The sequence below is a fragment of the Sitophilus oryzae genome, unplaced genomic scaffold (assembly GCF_002938485.1).
Source record: "Sitophilus oryzae breed Bouriz unplaced genomic scaffold, Soryzae_2.0 scaffold_907_pilon_pilon, whole genome shotgun sequence".
NCBI lineage: Eukaryota > Metazoa > Arthropoda > Insecta > Coleoptera > Curculionidae > Sitophilus > Sitophilus oryzae.
This window is the reverse complement of record NW_022147536.1, coordinates 411,817-435,812: the sequence shown is the minus strand read 5'-3', so window position 1 is coordinate 435,812 and position 23,996 is coordinate 411,817. Positions and strand designations below refer to the sequence as shown.

The following is a 23,996-nucleotide window of genomic DNA, read 5'->3' as shown; positions in this document are numbered from 1 at the left end:
TGAAATATATTATATTTCTCTAAATAGAACTAAAAAAAATTGGGAAAAATTTGTAACATCGGTTTCTAAAAATCTCAAAATATTTCATATTTTGATTAACAGATTGTTAATTAAATATCTCAAATTTTTCGATATATAAAATATAACAAAAATTAGAACAAATTAATATTTGATTTTAAAAAAGTTGCGTTGGTGCTGCACACGCAAAAATAAAAAAAAATAGCCAATTTTTAAATTGTTTTTAATATTACAAAAATGTTTTTGGTAAACCCCTATATAATAAAATAAAATCAACTTAGAATAATTACCAATTTACTACTTTAAATTAAGAAAAAAACAATAATAAATTTGCAATGTCTGTTTCTAAGGCAATAATCTCGGAATATTTCATTCTCTTGAATGAAAATCACCAAAATATCAATATTTTGAATAAACCGAATAAACTATCTAGCCCCCCCGTCATGTTTTGCTGTTTTCCCCGACTCTTCTGCCGAAAATTTTGCGAAACATCAATGGACATTATTTCCTAGCCCGGCACATTTCATCATCTTATCGGCAAACCGCCGCGTATTGTTACATCATGCGGCGGGCAACGCCTGGGCTTGCTATAAAATACCGGCAAGCCACTGCTTTTCATTCATTCAACTCTCGATACAGTTCGAAGCAGCTTACCGAGCACCGTTGCCGAGTCTACCGAGATTTCCTCGCTAATTCCCCGAATTATTTCTCTTCTTTTTTCGTTTTTCGAAAAGATTTTCGTGTTTTTTTCTGTTTAAATCGTGGTTTATTTGGATTAAAATGGAGAAAGCCAGTTTTAACGTTGACTATTCGAAATTTATTAACCTGAGAGCGTCGAGAAGAAGACCTGCCCTAACTAGAGAGCTGAGTAAGTTTTATATTACTATTTGTTTTGGTTTTATTTATTTTTTGTTTGTTTTAAATACATTCTTGTATTTTTAAAGAATAATTTTTAAAGGCATTAATAGTTTTATTTTAACAATCCAAGAAAATAGGTCTTCAAACACGAAATTTTTGCTTCAGAAGGGGTGAAATAAATAAATAAAATGATTTTTTCGAAATTTCGGAGCAACGGTAAGGATTACAAAAAAAAAGTTGACATAAGAATTGTAGAGCGTTAAATTTTACATAAAAATGATTTCTATACTTTGTTTGCTCAAATCAAAATTAGCCGAAATAGGGTGACTAGAAGCTAGGGGATGATGGTAGATCATAAGTTGCTGAAAAATCCATGTATTTGACATTTTTTTTCAATTTGCTCTAAAAATTATAAATTTTAATTCACATTCTTAAAATCTCACTCCCGAGAAGGGGTGAAAAATATAAATTAAGTAGTTTTTTCGAAATTTCGGAGAAACGGTGAAAACTTTTAAAAAAATAGCTTCTAGCCACTTTATCTCGGTTAATATTGATTTGGTAAAAAAAATTATAGAGATATTTTTTATGTAGAATTTAACGCTTCTACAACTCTTATTTAGACTTTTTTTCCTACTCCTTACTGTTCTTCCGAAATTTGGAAAAATCATTTTAATTATTTATTTCACCCCTTCTCGGGGGTGAATTTAAAAAAAATCTTTTACAATTTGTTTTTAGATGTTTCAAAATAAAACTTATATCAAAAATTCAAAACAATTTCGTATACAAAATAATATAAAAATATTTAGAAGTAACACCTTGTATGTAATAATTATACAGGGTGGTCCGAACTGTATTCCGGAAACTTCGGCAGTACATTCTGCAGATAAAAATATGTAAAAAAGTTTGTATAAACGTATGTCCTAAAATGCTTAGTTTCGGAGATACAGGGTGTAGAAGTTTCATTTTTATTTCAATTTTTTCCAAATAATTTCGGAAGAAACGTCAATATTTGGATGAAAATTGGTGTCTGGGAGTTATTTGACATGGGAAATTTGATTTTAATGTCAAAATGACTCTTACTTGTAGAGGGCGCCACCTACATGTGTTTTAACTGTTTTGAAGAGTAATAACTTTTCGTCCGTACCTGTATAAAATTATGGAGTGATAAAATATACATTTCCATGACTTTTTATGTAAAAAATGTCTCTTGGTAAAAATCGCTACGAGCAACCGTTCTCAAGATATTTAGAATAAAAACAGTCAATACATGTCATTATTGACAAAAAATAAACACGTTGAGTAGATAGTTTCTTGACTGAAATAATAAATTTGGAAAACATTAATTTTTTTAAATTAATCATAAACTTTTTACGAAAAAATGATGATAAAACAGTTTTTGTTAAACTTTTGTCACAAAAACATTTCAAATTTATGATTTCAGTCTAATAACTATTTAGTCAACCATGTTTAATTTATGTCAATGATGATAGCTATTGATAATTTTGATTTCAAATATCTCGAGAACCATTACTCGTAGCGATTTTTACCAAAAGACATTTTTTACATAAAAAACTTCGCAAATATATATTTCTGTACTTAGTAGTTTTATACAGGTACGGACGAAAAGTTATTATACTTCAAACCAGTTAAAGATATGTGGGTGGCGCCCTCTAGAAGCAGGAGTCATATTGACATTAAAATCAAATTTCTCATGTCAAAGAACTCTCAGACACCAATTTTCATCCAAATATTGACGTTACTTCAGAAATTATTTGGAAAAATCTAAATAAAAATGAAACTTCTACACCCCGTATCTCCCAAACCAAGCATTTTCGGACATACATTTATAGGAATTTTTTTACTTATTTTTATCTGCAGAATATGCTGCCGAAGTTTCCGGAATACAGTTCGGACCACCCTGTATATCGTAAAACTATGGTTACGGAGGCTCGTTGAATTTGACACTTTATGTCAGTTTAATAACAAATTCTCGTACTTTTGTGCTTAGATGTAAAAGTGCTTTACTTTTGTGCCAAGGCGTTAAAATGACGTTTTTATATTGCCAATCGCGTCGCAAAAATTATTACTTTTGTGACGTTTGAAAAAACAAATATTTTTTGCTTAAAGTTTGAAAACCACTGGATTTTTTTCTGTGTGTTTCCTTTCTCTAAATTTAATCTATTTGTTTTTCCATATTATCATGATATTATTATTTTTCCGAAAATAACCTTATTTCCTAAATCTTTTATTTCGTGAGAAAAAAAAACTGATAGTGTGTTTCTGAGATCGAAGTATACCACCACTAAAAATATGTGCACTTATTTAAGACTCACCCTATATATTTTTGTAAACTTATGATATTTTTGTAAAACAAATTAGAATTCATGACGGAGTTTTTAAAGAGTATTTTGCTATTCAAATAACAAACAAATTATTAATATATGTTAATTCAAAATATAGCTATAGTTAATAATTACAATATTAACATAAAAAATAAGCAAATTACTAAAAAACAGACTAGAAAACTGAAACATGTGTTTTTTTATGGATATTATCAAAAAATTATTTAAATAAAACGTATTGTATGTTACTAAATTTAGCACACATTTAATAAATAATTTCCTAATTTCCATAAGCTGATGAAATTTTGCTAAATCATTATAATATAAGGATCGCAAAATAAAAAATGTCAAAAGTTCAAAACATCTAGTATTAGCCTAGATTAAAGTTTACTATAATCTGGGGTATTACTATAATTTTATTATTTAAACAAAAAATATCAATTTGACCCGATATTTCGCAATAATTAACTTTTTATCGTTTTATTCGTTCAATTATATATTTTTTTTATTTAAATAATTGTATTAAAAAAAATACAGATTTCTAAGAAAAGACAGATATTATTATTAACATATTCAAAATATTGCTAAATTGTTTTTTTCTGATAAACTAGTTAGGTACAGTATAATAACTTGCTAATAAAATATTCACTAAGGACTTCTATTGCCTTAATTTGTAGTACCTATTTGATACTATCAATGTTTGGATTACTGTTCTAATGTTCTCTATTTATTGTTACAATATGCAAGAGTTTTTTTTTCAAAAGCTTAATGTGACATCAATATAATTTAAAAATTAATAAAATTACCTACTCCAGTAATCCAAAAATACAAAAAATGTTATTTTTTTTACTCTGTTACAGCCAAGAGACAATATGGAGCACCAAAGGAATCCATCTCACTGGCCGAAGGTATGCCCAACGAGGTTACTTTTCCCTTCCAAGCGATGAATTTGGTGCTGAAAGACGGCACTACCATCAGCATTCAAGGCCAACAACTCCATACAGCTCTACAATACATTCCCTCTCAAGGTTACCCAGCTCTACTGAAGAAATTGAGAGATTTTATGATGGAAATCCATAATCCTCCATGCTGGGAGGGCAGGGATATCATTATGACCAACGGATCACAAGAAGGTATCAGCAAGACTCTGGAAATGTTAGTTGAAGATGGAGACACAGTATTGACCCAAGATCCACTCTACGCAGGCACTGAAATTATTGTAAGTTTTTTTTTATTTTTTTTAAATAAAAAAATACAGTTAATATCAAATAAACTCTTAGTCACGTGATTAAGCTTGATCGGCACAGCGTTGCCCACTTTTACATATTTTCTTTTAATCAAAATATTTTAGGAAACAAAAATAATTTAATTATAAATTTATAAACAGTTATTATTTACATCAACCAAACTCACTTTAACAGCACTTAAGGGACATAAAGTGCCATTACTACCGCTTTCCCGTTCAAAATATTCTAATAAAGTTCTGCGACGAGTTTTTTACGGCTATTAAGCTAACTGGTATACTTCGCACTAAAAGAGGTTCTAAAAAGAACAATGTTCGCCTGCAAGGTCTGCTAGTAAGAATTTTTAAGCTTAAAATATTAGAACACAATAATTCATTTAAACCAGAAACTCGTAATAGAAAATTAATGTGTCAAAGCGTAAAATAAATTAATAAATCTGGCAAATTAACTTTTTTTACAGCAGGGCTACCACCTGAATTCCCAGCGGGAAATTTAAATTGCAGTTAGTCAGTCGGACGCCGAATATGTCCATGGTTTGCAACATGAATTTAAAAATTGCGTCCTCGATGACTAAAAGTTTAATTGGTATCGTTTATACAGGGTGTCCCAGAAATAATTGCAAGTATTTTATCTGGTAGTATAGTTCAACCCCAGAAACACGCCTATGAGTTTTTTTCGCAAATAAAAAAAATTGAAAATTCAAAATTATTTGAAAAAATTTTTGGATTTTTTTTTAGGTTTTAGTTAAAAATCATAATTTCTTTATAATATGGTAACATAGATATTAGATTAAATACAGACTATAAGAAAGAAAACCCAAAAAAGATACAGTGGTTCTCAAAATTTTAGCAAAAAATCATTTTTTTGGAAATTTTCAAAGTAAAAATTTGAAAAACGATAAAGAGAAAATATATATTTCTTTTATCGAGATCTACCACCCTTTAAAATACTTGCACTTATTTCTGGGAGACCTTGTATATAGATAGATGTAACCATGGTACAAAGAATACAAGGTATGATATTGCGCAGGTTGGTCGCTACGTCACAGGTGATAACAGGCGCTATTGGTCAGCACGCTCCGCGCGCCAGTTCAAATCGTCAAGATATTGTTATAAACCTGTTTTTTTGTTTATATACCGTCATTGAATTATCGCTAAGCAAGTTACTGTGGAGCAGTGCGTAAGGAGTCGGGCTAGGAAGCGAGAGACCCGAGTTCGAATCTCGGCCGGGACATAACTTTTTATTTATTTTTTTAAATACTGTTGTATTCTATAGTTTATTTTTGTAGTATAAAAAAAAAGAACTATTTATTCCGTTATTAATATAAATTGATTGTTAGTACAATACCTCATTTAATATAAAATAATATTCTACTTTTTGAAATGTATCGGGCCCTAATTGAACCTAAAAGTAATATATTTTTAGTGATATACCATATTGTAAATTATTTAATATTTCAGTCACTTAAAAAGTTAATTTGCATTGAATAATTGCCTACCATTAAAGGAAATTTGAGCTATATAATCCTTGATGGGCATATTCTGGGTATGCAAATACTTCCTCTAAATTTTGGGTTTCGTTCAACCGATTTATTCTCAAAACCTGAAACATCTACATATAAAAGAAAGCACAGGTCACTAATTATAATAGACTTCACCCTTGGAATTACTTCTATCACAATTACAATACATTCATCTGCATTGGCATTTTCTACTTTTCGATGGGAAACTTCAACTTCCCAACATTTTTTAAATGATGTAACAATTCCTCTTGTGGTTACTTTTCCATAGATATCCTCATCTCTGTCCTCATGTGAATTCAGAGGCAATGAACATCAAAATTATTTACTATAAACATCGCCAACTAAAAACCTAATAAACAATTTTATACGGAATATAGAAATAAATTTACTATTCTTACCTATTATTATCGTCCAAATCCATGTTAATAGATAATTATTTTTAAATATATTTTTGGAACTGCTGTTTTTAGTAATTATTAAATTAAACGAACGTTAAAAAGTCTTAAAAATAAACAATTCTTAACCATAACCCCAAAAAATGCAGATCTCCTGTGACCTTTCTTTATTTTTTATTTATTCATTATTTTCCTAGTGACGTCACAGGTGGTATGCGCGATCATACCTTGTATTCTTTGTACCATGTTGCCGACCAATGGTGCCGTTTATCACCTGTGACGTAGTGACCAACCTGCGCAATATCATACCTGTATTCTTTGTATCATGGGCTTTTCCTAAGTAGAATAAGGACTCTTAATCTTTCTAAAGAGGTAACAAGAACCAATTATGCCTATAATTTTGTTGTTGTTCTAATTCTTACGTGGCCCATCACAAAATAACACAAAGCACTAACAGCAACAATTATTTTTTTCAGCTGAAACCGTTCAAACCGTCCCTAATCGGTATAGAACAAGACGAGCATGGCATAATACCCAGCAAACTCATAGAAGCCCTGGAGTGCTGTAAAGCGTACACAGAGGAGGGCGGAGGGAGAATGCCGAAAGTCATCTACCTAAACCCGACGGGCTCCAATCCAACCGGGGTTACAATGCCGCTGGAAAGACGCAAGGAGGTCTACGATATATGTTGCAAGTACGACCTCCTCATCCTCGAAGACGATGCTTACTATTTCCTCCATTTCCTCGATGAGCATCCGGTGTCTTTCCTGTCTTTGGATACCGAAGGAAGAGTGATAAGATTCGATTCTATGTCAAAGGTGCTGTCGTCTGGATTAAGGTTGGCTTGGTTGACTGCTCCGAGACAGTTGGTGCAGAATATTGAACTGCATATCCAGAGCTCCATACTGCATCCAAGCACTTTGTCTCAGGTAAGGTTTAAATAACGGTTTAATATATTAAAGGATTTTTCTGGAAAAAAAACGGAAAATTTTGAAGGTACTTTTTTAAATTCTTCACTTAAGGTTTGATTGCTAACTTTTATGGAATAGTGATAAACATACAGTATGTCCCCGGATTGTCTTTACAAGAGGAAAAGCTGTATTTTGAGAAAAATGCATTCTTCATAAAAAATGATGCTTGTTCTAAAATGGTCAATCCAGTTTATACTTTTCCAAATTTCCATACCATTTTAGAGAAAATTAAAAAAAAAAACATGAAAATATTGTTGAATTTTTCTAAGTTGTAAAAATCAAAAGGTGTGTCTATGGTAATATAATTTTGTTGTCATTCTTTGATAGATTTTTATTGATTGAATATTAATTAACGTTATATTTTTTATAACGTTAAGCTAGCGTTAGTCAGTCGTATCCATAGAAAAAGTCTAATATTTAGCTTATAAAACAACCAACTTTTGGTTTCTAACCATAATTTCTCTAGATGGAAGATAATCAAAAGCCACAATGACATTTCTCGCAAATTTTGAAGTATAATTAGTGGAAAAGTTAAAAGTTTGATAACTTTTTCTACTAATTTAAATCGTCTACCACTAATTTTAACGTTCTGAATGCTTACATTGAAATTAAAGGAACAAACTGCTACGCTAACTGAAACCACTAATTTATTCAACTAATTGCGAGGTTTCTGAAGCTTAATCCAATGATATAAAAGTCCAAAATTAAATAGTTTGAAAACCTTTTCTAGTTTCTATAAAAATGTTCTTAATTTCACACCGAATGGTAAAACATACAAATTTAAGTGATAGCCTACACATTACAAAAAAAAATTATAATTTTTTACATTCCAGAAAAATCTGTTATTAGAATCATCATTTATATTACATCTATCACTTCATACCTACGTACAAGAATTCTCTTTGTAAAGGGGTGAATACTTCGAAAAACAGTAGTGTTAAAAATTTTTCTACTGTTTTTTTTCTTACCAAAAGACCACTCCCGTATTCAAAAAAAGTTAATTTATTGATTTTTTCTCCAAAATTTCTTTAATAAACCTCTTATTTCATCATCCATTTCGTCATCTCTTATCCTAACCCCGTATCACCAACGTATATTTCTCGAAAATCTTTTTACATCTATCTAGCAGTGAAAAATAAAAATAAAATCATTGACCTATGCGGTGACCCAACGAAATTGAAACACAAAACATATTAGCAAATATGTTTTGCCAATATCTCGCCAAATGGTCAACAGGCGTTCTTGTCCGTTGACCTATAACATATAAAAATAATCAATAAATATGTTTTCTCGTCGAAACCACTTCTGGAACCGGTTCGAACCGGTTCAAAGACTTATTATCGTTTCCGCTATATTAGAGAAAATAAAGTTGAATGATAAGAATGATCGGAATCAATTAGCATTTGTGACCTTTGCTTGCTCCAGTCACTGATAGTGACAGAAAGTGGCGTTATGTGTGCTGTACTGTCTATCTTGTTTTAAGCTGACTTTTGCAACACGTTTCTCAATTGTTATGCTGACAAGACGAAAGCTGACGTAGAAATGTAGCCTGATTATTATTTTTCCCAAAATATATATTGCTAATTCAAATATTTCCTAATATCAAAGAAAATTAAAAAAAAACAAATAATCTGTACCCTAGCATTTATTTAATTATTCAAAGTTTCAATTTAATCTGTATCATTTTAGTAGTAATTACATACTACAAAGCTCAAATATACTATATTTCTTGATATCCACCATACTGTACTAATTACTTATCTAAGGCTAAGCTAATAACTTACTTATCAGAGCTATTTCAGGCATCTCGCCTTACAATAACACTACAACTTGTTTATATCGCCATATATTCTTAATGTAATTTAAACGGCATCTTAATTATACAAGAATCGATCAATAAATTCATAACCTACATCAAACTAATCATCATTAAGTTTTGTTTATTCTGTGTCTATTTTTAGACGTATTTAAAACTGTTATTTTTTTAATTACAGGTAATTCTGGACAACCTTATCACTGCATGGGGCTTCAACGGGCTCATTTCACACTTTGATTACGTCAGAAGGTACTACCAAGCTCGTCGTGATTTCACTGTAGCTTCCATGGAACGTCACTTGAAGAATCTCTGCGAATGGTCCATTCCAACTGGAGGAATGTTCGTTTGGATCAAGGTACATGGTGTAGCTGACGTTTACGACATGTTACTGTCTCGTGGTTTGAAGAAGAACATCACCTTCGTACCTGGACACGCTTTCATGGCTGACCCTACCAAAGCTTGCAACTATATCAGAGCTTCCTTCAGCAAGACTCCCCTGAAGCAGATTGACAAGGCTATGAAGCTGTTGGGGGAATTAATCAAGGAAGAGCACTTGTTGTTGCGAAGGAAGTTGGATGGGTTAGAGAATAATATACTTAGATAGTACACTGGAATAATCGACAAACAGGTGTCTTAAACGCTGTACATATTCATGTATATACCACCGGTACTCTTAGCTTATCCGGTTTAGTAACAAGCCAAACAAGGGAAGGATAAATCTATGGAGTACTTTTATCCACCATCATTTAGATATGGGGTTTAAAACATATTTTTTCTTTTTTTGTTAATTATAAGTTCTAATAAATTTGAAGAGGTACAAAGTGCAAGAAGTATTGCACAAGAGATTGAGGAGGAGAGATTAGAATAACACGAGTTGAAATGAAGAAGGAGCATTTTGCACTCGCTAGTTTGTAATAATTTAAAATAATATTCTTTGTAAATATACATCATGAGTTAGAATCATTTTTGGAGAAATAAAGAGAAGTTTAGAAATATTATATGGTATTATTTGTTTTCCATTAATCACTTTCAAAGTAAATAACTATAGAATAGTCAACTATGTCTCAGAACAACATATGAATTGGGAAAGGAACTAGATAGTGAATATATCCAATCTACCACTTCATCCCTAGTTTAGATAAAGATATAAAAAAAATATCTAAAATCTATGCTATTATAAGTATGACTGGATCATAGACTTAAAATAAAATATAGACTGAGCATCTCATTCATAAATAGCTGGAACATGCGGTCAGACAATGTCTTGTTATTGTTGTGTTATTGTTTAAGGTTATAACGAGTGCGACAAGAGCGATAGATAGGTTGTCTCTGTCGTAACGGTCATTCCCTGACGACTCTGACGAGAAACGCAACACTGTCTTTCGTTTCTCAAGTACACCTGAACTCTCCGTATCATAGCCGGGTAATTTTTTTTATTTTAATAAAGCTATAATTAAATTAAAAATATATCGTATTTAAACTTTTTTATATTTTATTAAGATTTAGGAGAGGTTTTTTGCAATAAAAGTTTAGAAAAAACGATTTAGAGTCCAAAAAATGAAAACTACATTTATTTAACTCGGTACAGTCTTTATTATACCGGGTGCGTCCCAAAAGTGGCTCATCCCCATAATTTTTTTTCAAATAAAAAAATAATATTTAGTATGTAATATATGACATAAATTAGGATTGATTGACGTATTCAATTGTTTTTGGTCACTTCCTGTTTCAACGGAAATAAATATAACTTTTAATTTTTAAATGGCACCCTTGGTATATTTCTGCTTTATTCGATAGAAAATGACACTCTGAATAGAATGACATATCATATGTCAACTTTTGACATTTTCGCATATGGTTTAATTGTAATTGTAACACGCGGTTCATAACGATAATTTGACTCGAAATACCAAGTGTGTGGTATCAATATATTTATAAAAAAATGCTTTTTCCATATATGCTAATGAGTCATTCTTGTTCCATTTGAATAAATTGACATATGATTAAAAATACGATTTGTACATCTTTTAACCGGCCTAGACAAGACATGAAACCCATTAGTCGATCAAAACTATTTTTCCAAGGCTCCTTGATTAAAACTTAGTGATTTTAACAACACCATGGCACCCTGGATTGAAATTTAAAATACGATTTGTTTTTAAGCGACAATGTCAAAAGTTGACATATGATATGTCATTCTATTCAGAGTGTCATTTTTATCGAATAAAGTAGCAATATACCGAGGGTGCCTTAAAAAATCAAAAGATGTAATAATTACCGATGAAACACGAAGAAACCTAAAACATCTGAATACGTCAATCAATCCTAATTTATGTCATATACCTACTGCCATACAAATCTGTTTTTCTATCTGAGAAAATAAAAAAGTTATAGGGGTGAACCACTTTTGAGACACACCCGGTATATTAAAAAATATTGTTTCATAATGTAATATCATTTTAAAATTCTTGTATGTTATTTTAGATTCTTTAGATAATTTTAGAATAAACCGGAATATATTTTTAATAAAAACATTATTAATTATTAACAGGGTTATAATAATTATGATTTTGTTACAAAAACATTTATATAAATGATTATGTAAGACAAAAAATTCAGATTTGACATTTTACTTAAATATTATCTAAATAAGCGCCTTTCTATAACAACGCCACTGACCCCCAATGGGTAAATTGAGAGTTGCCTACCGATCGAAAGTCGTTTCAAGACTTTTTAGAAGTCGTTTCAAGACAATTTTATGGAAGCATTACTGTTATGAAAACACACTTTCTGGTAATTTTTTCACTTTTATAAAATGAGTGTAAGGGGTTGAAATAAACTACCCTTATCATTCTTGTTAATGAAATTTAAAGAAAAATCTTATCAAACACATGCAAAAAAATTAATTTGGATAGTTTAGTTTGTTTAGAAACTTTTTTATCTCTTGTGTTTTTTTGATAAAACTCACCGATTTGAAATTAAAAAATAAAATGTAAAGCATTACATGTGAGGACAAAAGTGGGCTACTGTAATTTTTTTAGGAAAAAATCTATTCGACCGCTGTCACTTTTTAGGATGTTACTAATATTATTTTATTTGATATTACTCTACTGCAATACGTTATTATCTTACGATCAATTAATTATTCCTAAGCCTTTTTTCTTAAAAATGTTTTTTGTCCTGACATGGGGGTAATGCTTTACATTTTATTTTTTAATTTCAAATCGGTGAGTTTTATCAAAAAAAACACAAGAGATAAAAAAGTTTCTAAACAAACTAAACTATACAAATTATTTTTTTTGCATGTGCTTGATAAGATTTTTCTTTAAATTTCATTAACAAGAATGATAAGGGTTGTTTATTTCAACCCCTTACACTCATTTTAAAAAAGTGATAAAATTACCAGAAAGTGTGTTTTCATAACAGTAATGCTTCCATAAAATTTCATTAGTCTATCTCTTTTCGTGTTCAAGATAAAAAATAAAAACATTATTTTTCCGCCATCTTTGTACCGCGATATCTCCCTAATGGTTGACTTTTTACCAAACGTTTATAAAGCAAACTACCCTTTATTTTTAACAAGGAATCACTCCCTGAAGTTTTTCGCATTTGTTTTGAAACACCCTGTATAATGTTCATATACCTTTCGGTTTCTTAAGTAGAGCTCTTTAAAAATTTAAAAATTAAGAATTCTATTATAGTCCCATTTAAAAAAATTAGTTATCATGACGATGTCGTTTAAAAAAATTATCTTTTCAATGCCCAAGCAGCATTTGGACGTCGGGACAACGTTGTGTCACGCGACCAAACGTCGGGGCGCAACGTCGGCACAACCTCGTGCCGACCCTAGTCTGCACTAGTTTGGAGAATAATTTTTGGGTCGAAACGACGTTGGATACCTACGTTGGCTAGTAGCCTAATTCAGTACAAGCTGCAACGTTGTTTAAAATCCTAATTCACAGAAATACAAAACTATAATAATATGGCGTCTAAGTCGCATATCCTAAATTGGGATAATTACAGTAAAAATATTATTTTTATGATTTAGTAAGACATAGGCCAGATGGCAGTAAAGGAAAACAAAACAAAAGTATTTAAGTGTGGATGATGTTTGAAGATTATAATTATTGAAACACTTTAACCAACTCTGTAACTCGTTACCCAAGGCAAAAAAGTTAAACGCAAACAACATTATTGATAAATGTATTGTTTCTACTTTGAAAAATACTAATGGGCCTTAAAATTAAAGAAGTTTTAAAACATTTCTTGACATTTTTTTTTAGTAAAATGAAAATAATTTATTCGCAATCAAAAAAAAATGTTTCCGCGTGTTGTTTAGGGTCAAATATTTCAAGTTAATGTATTCAAAAAGCAGGAATTGCTATTTTAGGAACGAAACATTTTCTTATTCAATAACATGGCGGCTTTCAGTTTGTTGTTTTGGAGATTAAGATGGAGTAGTTCGAGTAGTCGCATACCCTGGACTAATAAAGTCGCAGTTCAGCCTTAACAGGTAGTAGGTATACTAGTCGCAAGATTGCCTAATTTAATCATCCTAGAGTCTAGCTTGTGCCGCCCTCTATATTCTAAATAAACGAGGGAGTGGATAAAATATCGGTAATATGCCGATGTATATTTAAATTTAGTTTTATATGTGCCTTCCTTACGTCCCATTTTAATTAAGTTTTTTTTTATAAAAACAAAACAACACTGAACTGTCTGACTGAACAGAACAATGAAGTGAAAATTTAAGATTTAAGGTTATGGTTCAACACAGTTGCAAAAAGGTAGTCGCTCGACGTCCTACCAACGTAAGAATAAGGAAATCTAAACAACGTTGGAATTAGTAAAACAGACGACGTTTGTATAACGTTGGAATAGGTCCTGAAAGTGACTTTGGAAAACTCTTTGTTGCCCAACATTATAACTACGTTGTCCGAATCACCTAAAGATCACTTAAGCAAAAAAGGTTACAAGACAACGTTTATTCGACGTCGCAGAAGCTTTTACTTTGTTGTAGTACTAGTTCAACGTCGGCACAACGTTACAACAACGTTTACATTTATTTTAATACCCAAGGTACGGAGCTAACTATTTTTTGTAACTAATCCAACTCATCAATTTAATATATAAAACATAATTATTCTTTCTCTCAATACTACCAATTTTTAAGTTTGCATAAATAAATAAAAATAAAATAAAATTCTATGATGTAACTCCATAGTAATAAATAAAAAAACATATACTTATACATTATGTCATTACGTTGAATGCTGTTATTTTTGCTTTAGTTTTGTCCTAAATATTCTTGAGTTATGTTTTTATCCCAGAGATAACATATATTTACAAACTGGGTTAGGGTATTATGTAAATTAGGGGGGGGGGGACAAATAGACGCAACTAAAATTTTGTCGCCTACCCAGTCACAAGGGTCACGAGCCGCCACTGGAACAAACCTTAAAACTAGACTAGGAAGACACATAAACTTCTTCTAAATTCTTCAAAAACGCTGATGAGATTACATATCATATAGGCATGTATTGAGGTTGTGAGAAGACATTTTTTACATCTCAAAGTTGTTTTGTTAATGTTATCCATGCAGAATGAAATAATGTAAACTCTGGTCTTATTTATAACCGTTTGCCCTTTGGTACTCCGATAAGAAACTAGTTATTGTTATTGCTCAGCGAAAAAAATACGGATTTAGAAATCAAAAATGTCATAAAGCGATATTTTTTCGTTAGATAACGAACAAAAATTATTAATTAGAGATAATTAGTTAATTATGTTGCACAACGATTTATGAGTGTTCCGATTTATCGTTGGCTTATTTGCGTAACGAATGTATGTATGTCGAATGATACAAATTATTTATTAAAAATCCTTCACCAAATTGTCAAGAAAAATGGTGTTTGAATATGTTAATTTATAAAATATGTTTTATTATATAATAACGGCTCTAAGTTTAACTGCATTTTGCTACTTTACTTTAAATTACTTTGTTATACAGGGTGGGTCAACAACAAAATTCTTGACAGTGATACAACAACAAACAAACAACGCTTTATTGTGCAAAAAGCCTAAACAGCCTCATCGACAAAGCACTCACAAAACAAACAAAAGCACAAAAAATATAGAAACAACAAAGAATACACAATTCAAAAAAAATCATTGAATCACAAATATCATTAAAATTACAAATAGAACAAACATGGACAATTGCAGAACTGTAAGCAGTAAATAGTTAATGATTATGAGTTATAAAATATTAAATACTTGACCTTTGACCAGTGTGTGAGATGATCAAAATTTTAAAATTCAAAATAGTTCATGATTAAACATCAACAAAAAAGTCGTTTACCGCATATAGGGCTATCTCCAGTAAGTATCATTTCAGAGCTTTGCGAAATGCGGGAAAGAATGAAAGCGACTTGATATTCAAAGGCAGATGATTGTACATTTTTTTGGCATTGTACAGTATTGAACCTTTAACTAGTTCTGAGCTCGGGGTTGGCAGATAAAGGTTGTGCTCCGCATTCCTAAGTGGATAGTTATGAGAGGGCCTTTCGGGAATAGCAGATATGTAGTTGCGGATTAAGCAAACGGATTCAAAAATGAATAAAGAAGGAAGAGTCGGTAAAAGAAAAAAAAATCCACCATTGTTTTGAGTTGCATGTTTTTACTGAATTACTACCTATTCTCACAGAAGGACCGATCGACTTAATTAAACTTTTCTCGTACCGCCACTTCGAGTGCCTCTCTTAATTCATAAGTTCTTTTGTAAACCTTATTATTAACTATACCGCATAAAAAATTCTAAAATGGATAGGTCAGGTGATCGAGAAGGCCCATGTAATTAGTCCACCTCTCTCTATCCCTGCGTTTGTATAATTATGATATAAATAATTTTTAACATTTATTTCATTATGGGTGGTGGGGGGTGGTGTGTCATCATAAAAGTCATGTTGGAACCACTCTATTGATGCGCGAGTATCTACACGCTTTTCTTCATTTTAAAAATTCATATTTACAATTTTTGTTTATTTTAATTTACAAAGTTTGGATGTGACAGCTTCACATTTCTGAGAGCAATGGCGATTGAGCTTGTTTCCATGGTTACCTAAGTGAAATTGTTTAAAATGATAAGAATTGGCTATAACTCAGTAATTTTTCGAAGAAAAGATATTATAGTTTACATCACTAAAAAGCTTAAAAAATGGCGCTTTTTATGAAGTCATTGCCTACTATGGTTTCCATTTAAAAAAAAACATGTTTGTGTCATATGTCAAAAATGACAGGCTTTAGAAAAAAACGGAGGACACAGTCTCATTAAGGATATGATTATCTACAACTTTTATTTGAAAACTTTTTGTCTAAAATAGCTTATAATGGAATTAGGGACAATTTTTAAAACAGAAATTTGTTTTTTTTTCGAAATATCTAGTAAGCCATGAACTTTTTCAAAAATCTGGAAGGCGCATATTTATGACCCCACAAAACTGCAATTCTTTCCCCATTTAACCGTCACTCTATCTCCAGTAGTTTCCGAGATACCCATAGAGAACATCGTAGGAAACTCACCCTGTATACAAATATTTATAATATATTGCAACAAAGCTTTTTTTGATACAGGATACAGGTTTCCTCTGATACAGGTTTCATTGATACAGGTTTCCTTGATACATGTTTCCTTAATACATGTTTCCTTGATACAGGTTTCCTTGATACAGGTTTTCTTGATACAGGTTTCCTTGATACATGTTTCCTTGATACATGTTTCCTTGATACAGGTTTCCTTGATACATGTTTCCTTGATACAGGTTTCCTTGATACCGATTTCTTTGATACAGGTTTCCTTGATACAGATTGACCACATTGCATTTAGCATATTCAGCATAATGACACTTTATTTTCATTTTTATGTAGATTTATTGAAAAATTTGTGCAACAGTAAATGCTGAATCCCACGAAAAAATCTTTAATTATTGCCAACCCAAAAAAATATTAATAAATTTTATATTTTTCATTCTCTGAAACACTTATCTATTCATACATCGATTCGTCGTCGAAACAAATGAAATCTACGTCTCCTACGTTTGCGAAAGTTCCATAAAAACAAAAGACAGAATTGAAACGGCGGCCGTGAAAACAAACGAGTGTAATAGAGCTCCATCCCCTGGCGTAATAAAAGGCACAGCGAGCCATTTACTAGCGTTTGTTTCGTAATCGGCCATCTAGATTCCGTTGCGTCGAAAGAAAAGTCGACTTTGATTGTTTGCCGTTCTTGAATGACTTTAGTAAAATAACAGGGGGGAATGGAAATCAAATCAATAGCTGGAACTATTTTTAAAAATAGGTAGAGTTTGAAAGTAATTTTTTTGTTCAGGACTGTCTAATATCCTTGTATATATATTTTTAAAGTAGATCAAGCTAAGACGTTTATGGACTAAGACTACTAGATGGCAGGACCGGTTTCCCTACAGAAAAATATTTTTTGTTACTCTGAATTTTGAAGCTACCAATAAAAACAGAGAAAATAAAAATCGATAATTTTCGGACTGTGCCAATTGGTTACTAATCGACCAGATACTTTTTGTCTATTAGATATGCTATAAAAGCTGGCAATTATACAATTCGACCATTGTAAATACCCGACAAATTCTTTAAGGCCGACAAGGCCGATGCTTCTCACTGATAGGAAATAAAAATGTTTGTTTAGATAATTTTCGAGGTATTTTTTCTTTCTGAATGCACATTTTAAAGTATTTTATATTCTTTGTCCCCTTTACCTATTATCTTGGTTGCACGTATGGAAGTTCTGTTTCTTCTAGTTTTAGAAAACGTTCTTATTTCTTTTTTCTTTGTAGTTGTAGTGTAAAATTAGATTAATTTATTAAGTTTAATTATAGTATAGTGTTTAGTGTAGCATGTTAGTGTAGCCTACCAAAAATAGTTTAGTAGTGTTTTTATAGTTTATTTTGTAGTTAAGTAGTAGGCGAAGGGATAATTTTGTTGTTTTTTCTTTTTGTTTGATAAATTAGTAAGTTTGAGAATTTGTTCAGTGTAGAATACAAGAATAAGTAGTTGTGTAGTGTTTTTAAGAGATTATATTCGTTTATTTTGTAGTTGAGTAGTAGGTGAAGGGATATTTGGGTATTTCTTCTTTTTGTTTTTCTTGTAATAATTGTAGTAGTTCTAAAGTATTGCGATAGATACACTATATCGTCCTATTGCTGCCAAAAGTCACTAACTAACATTTTTCCGAACAACCAAATTCAATCACTATGTTTTGAAGCGGAGAATCGATTGCAAAAGTCATTAACTACGATTTCTGGCTATTTATGTTTTATTTTAATACCGAATAGTTACTAACTATAACATCTTTATGCAATGCAATTCATCTTTAGACGCATTTTTCTCGGAAGTAATAAAAAGTAAGTTAGTGACTTTTGGCAGCAATGGAACGATATCTTCCTTCAACTTCGTTGAAAAGTGCGTAATCTTGGTTTTCTGGTAGCAGAATATACGAAAAAAAATCTGATCAAATTTATTTGAAAGTAAATTTATCTAGTCAAATAATAATAATAGTTAGTTTCAAAATACTATACAGGGTGAGATTCCTACGATGTTCTCTATGGGTAACTTGGAAATTGCTGGAGAGAGAGAGTCAGTTAATGGGGAAAGAATTGCAGTTTTGTGGGGTCATAAATATGCGTTTTTCGGATTTTTGAAGAAGTTTATCGCTTTAATATTAAATTTTGGCTATTTTAAAACTTGTCCCTAATTCCATTATAATCTATTTTAGACAAAAAGTTGTAGATAATCACATACCTAATGAGTTTGTGTTTTCTGATTTTTTCTAAAGCCTGTAATTTTTGACCATAGCTGGCCATGACTTCATAAAAATGGCCATTTTTAAGCTTTTCGGCGATATAGGTATATGTTTTTTTCAAAAAATTACAGTTAGATACAGAGTTATAGTTATAGCCAATTTTTTTCTTTCTTGGCTAGTTTCACTTAGTTAACATGGTATTCTTACTCTGTTATGATTTATAACGTAAAAACATAGAATATATTATTAAACGGTTCTTACATTAAATTTGCATTACGCTAACTATAATTTCATAATATCACTACCCCATACCCTTAAGTTATTTTAGAAAATGTTCTTCCGTACCGCCTCTTCGGGGAGGGGATGTTATGGGGGGGATTATGGGGGGAATACGGGGGGGGAGGTGTCATAATGAAAGTCATGTTGGAACCACCCTATTGATGCATGCCCGACTATCTAAATTTAACTTTTCTAACATGTCTTGAAAACCGTTCTCTAAAAAACGTAAATAACGTTCACCGGTCAACGTATCCTGGAAAATGTATGGCCAAGAAAAGTTGAACCAATAATCCTACACGCTTTTCTTCATTAAAAAATTCATATTTTTCGTAAAATTCGTAAAACACTCAGTTTAGAATAAAATAATGTAAGAATGAAATGATTCTTTTATAAACCTGCATTAAATCAAATTAAAGTAGGTATGTAACTTTTTCTAAATATTAATTAACAGTAATTAGCATTATCATAAATTATAAAAAATGTACCAACATATCGAAATAATAATTTCTTTCTTAATACGGTTTAGAATTTTTAAAATAACAGGCAAAAATAATCCACAATCTACAATAAAATAAAAGTTTCGTTTAAATTTCTTAATCAGCTGATCGCTAATAAAGATGCAGAGACCCGGGCTATATTATTACATTACTCTGAGGAAAATAACGAAAATAATCGATATTTTTCACTCCGCCCCGAAAGGTTCACGATTTGTCCTCCAGCTGGCAGCACATTTTGTCTAGTCGGTTGAACAATTTTAAGAATATATAAACAAGGCTAATATGGAAGTAGATATATTTGGCGAGATAAGATACAATTTTATTAGTAAATAATGTCTATATCTTCGTGGCGTGTTCATTTGTTGAAATAATCCTGGGTATTGTAGATTGCATGGAAGGGAATAAGTTAATCACCGCAACTTTATACAGGGTGTTTCGAAAAACATGTGCCATCTCTCGTAGAGAAGGAATCTCTCCATTGACATGCTTTTTTAGAAAAATATTCCACTGATAACCCATATGCACGTCCCTGGTGAATATGTCGACATTTTATTAGCATTAAAATATGTGGCATTTATTGTAAATTTTATCCCCAAAATTTCATCCGAAACGTTAAAAGTACTTGGAAGGAAATTATAATAAAGAAAAAATATTAAGACTTTAACACCCTGTAGCTACGAAACAAGGCAGAATATGTTGGTATAAAAAATGAATCTTATTTTTACGTGAAGAATGTCCCCACGAGAGAAGGCACATGTTTTTTGAAACACCCTGTAGATCGATTGTGTATCTCTTTTTTGATAATTTATCATATAGTCTCAGCAGTGGGACTCTGTGTCATGTAGAATTCTACATATCGTCACAATTCTATAGGATCGGCACTCCGTGCAGCAACGATATCGATAAGATGCGATTATTTTTGTTGCTTGATTTCTACATTTCAATTGGTATCGAATTCTACGTAGCGCACGCGTATTGAGAATATATTTGACATTTTCAAGGTTATTAGATTAAGTTATCTATTTTGTCTCAGAGGAATTTGCTAATCTAAGATTTTGTTTGTTGTTGTTTATGTTTTTTAATTGTTGACTACGAACTCTATTTTGTGTGACAGTTATTTAAATATGTTGCCAATTAACATAATAAATATCATGGCAGCAGGAGAAGAGGAAAGGCTAGAAGATTATAATTTGTTTCTGTACCAAATAAACAATATTTTGTTTAAAAAATATATATAATATGGTAATAATTATGAAATAAACACACAATAAACATGAACGGCCTTCAAATATTTCAACTGTCGCCGATTGAGCTCGCCTGAATAGCACCTTTTTGAATGAGTGCTTTTGTACTCTTTCTTTTTACACTGGGTGTTAGTGAGGCACTGGTGGATGCTGCATTAATCTCAACATATAATGGAGTACTGGGAGTTCGTGTGGCACTGGTGGATGGTGCATCAGTCTCCATATTTTTGAGAATTTCAACCTATTAAAAAAATTATATTAATTTTTTAATTAACAAACCAATTAAAGAACATGATAATGTAAATGCCTTTGTGACTTTTTTCAACTAACATAAAGTAGCACTTACTTTTCCAAATCCTAACTCGGGCACTATCTCGTCACCATAAATTGCCTTATTCCCCATAATTTTTAAAAGTCTTTTCTCTAATGTTGTTAATGGAGGAACCTGAGGGGGGCCACCACCAGTTCATTGCTGCTCCATTTTTATGGCAGAAGCTTTTGATTTTGTTTTGCATTTCCAATCAGTAAGCGTCTGAAAATAAATATAAGTTTGTGATATTACTCTTACCACTTAATTTATAACTTATTTCCAGATTAATAAAGGTCTGTGACAGGATAATAAAATACTTACTTACTTTTCGCCAACCATCCACGGTTTTTTCACCATATTCTAAACTATTCAATTGTACCGAAACACTTTGCCATAAGGCATTGCATTCCTTCAGTACCATTAAATTTATTTGTTATTAATTCCGGATTGTTCTCGCAAACGTTTAATAGTAAGTTCCAATGTTCGGCCCTTACCCTCATTTTGCTAATCAAAATGATATAATAAAGATCCTTAATTTTTTTACTGAAGATGTTTTAATATTTAAACTAATTTTTGGTTAGGTTATTTATCATGTAAACAAACCTTCTATGCGTTCTCTGTTAACACGCCGGAGTATGTTTCCCCATTATCTAAATGTGCGATAAACAAAGACGAAAATAACACCAAAATTTGTATCAGGCGCTTCATTTGCTAATGTTTGTAGGATTAATAGTATCGCTAGCGAAAAATACGCGAAAACAGCCGGACGAAAACGATATCGGCACAGAGTGCCAATAAAGTCTACTATCGCCTTCCTCCGATAGAAAGGGATAATAGAATACTATTATAGATTTCTATATAACACGGAGTCCCACTGCAGGATTTTGACTTAGTTTTCCATCTCCGACATCAGTCATACCAAAGTTGAAGTTGAAATGGTTCTGGTGTTTCCCCATTTTCCCCACAGAATCTGCATTCTCCGTTGTTTCTTAGCTGCAATCTGTAGAAGTGTTTATTGTGTCCTGTTAAAAACGAATTTGACAAGTCCGAAGTTGGACAGAGAATGTCCAGAGAAGCTGAACAAATTAGGCAAAGAAAATAAAGTTCTACTCTGTCAGCTTTAAATTCTATAAGCTCGCGTTGATGAACTACAGTTCTGTTCAAAAACTGGATAAATTCAGTTTAAGTAGTATTATTTTTTCGTCTATGCACAGGGTTTTCTTTGATACGTTTCCTTGATACGAAATTTGCGTAACAAAGAAAAAGAATGCTTAACGTTTCGGAAAGTTTATCTCTTTCCGTCGTCGGAAGCAAAAAAAAATGCAAAGAATAAAGAAAAAAACTATTTAAATTCAACTATTCGAGAACACTTTACTTTTTTAAAACAGATACGTCTACAAGAAACCGTTGACGTTCTGTTAAAATGACATTATATCAAGTTAAACTTCAAAATTAACAATTACTACCTGATAACAATTACTTAATAAGGTAAAACGAAAAGTCCCCAAACTTTCTGTATGATTATTTTTTAATTTTACGTATGATATGTTTATTTATGTTATGTTCTTTAAAATCAAAGAAGCGATTGCCATACATTACTAACATCTACAGATGCATGAGCAATAGGGTGGAGCGACCATATAGGTGAGAATTTTTTTGTTTTCGAAAATTAAGTTTCCTGACCGGACAATAGCTGTGATATGAAAAAATAAGGCGTCACGTATTTTTGTTTTGTTTTTTTAATTTCCCGCTCCACCGCCACAGTCAACTTAAAAATTTCAGATTTTTTCTTGTTGAAAATGATCTCGCCTGAGTATGAGAAAGCTTTATTATGGAAATAGTAGTATTTTTTGTATATAAACTTTTTTTCTACGACTCCCCCCTCTACCGCCACAGCCAATTTTAAAAAAATCGGATTGTTTTAAAATGATAATGCTTGAGTGCCCAATAGCTTTCTACTCAAAAAGGTATGTATTTTGAATGCACTATTTTTTTGTGATTATCTCCACGAGGCAAAGTAATAAAAGACGAATTTTTAAGAAAATATTTGTATTAAAGAAAAAACTAATTGAAAAATAAGACAAAACAAAATAAAATAATAACATAAGCTTAAAGAACAATTATTTGGTTTTAAAATTCTTTTGATTCAAATTTAGGCATCAATGTCCTTGAATTTATAGTTTGCTTCTTATGACTCCATCCCTCCTTTCATAGCCGCAAACCGTAATGGATGCTTCAGTTACCATCTTTACTGCCCGTTCTACTGCTTGGGTATGACAAGAGTAATTTCTGATGTGCTAAAGATGAATCTTCTGGGTTTTCTATCACTTCTTTTATTAGTTCTACGGTCAGCTTTCTGGTTACAGAGGGTTCATTATAACGCAAACTTTGTCATTCAATTAAATCATAGTAGTCGTCAGCGTCAAATTTTAAACCGGATTATTAAAAAATCGAGAATTCTTCTCAGAATCTTCTGAGAATTCTTCTCAGAATCTTCTGAGAATTCTTCTCAGAATGGTACCAAATTCTGATCAGGATTTGACGTAGCTACGTATAGGTGCAAAATTCTGTTTACTGTAGTCAACCAGCGAGAGTGCACTAATTTTCCAGAATCACGTTTTGACAGCCCTTCAGAGCAATTTCCACTTCTTATTGAAGCGCACATGTC

At 31.4% G+C, this 23,996-nt stretch overlaps 2 protein-coding genes across 2 annotated transcripts in view; one reads left to right on the top strand and one right to left on the bottom strand.

The window, feature by feature from the left end:
• The window catches only part of LOC115890676, a 298,050-nt gene that overhangs the window by 62,606 nt on the left and 211,448 nt on the right, over positions 1–23,996 (bottom strand). The window lies entirely within an intron of this gene.
• On the top strand, positions 617–10,164 carry LOC115890659 (kynurenine/alpha-aminoadipate aminotransferase, mitochondrial). The gene is made up of 4 exons (XM_030910957.1): positions 617–886; positions 4,079–4,437; positions 6,856–7,308; positions 9,345–10,164. Exons 1-4 carry the CDS (start codon positions 799–801, stop codon positions 9,768–9,770), a joined length of 1,326 nt encoding a protein of 441 aa, XP_030766817.1. The 5' UTR covers positions 617–798; the 3' UTR covers positions 9,771–10,164.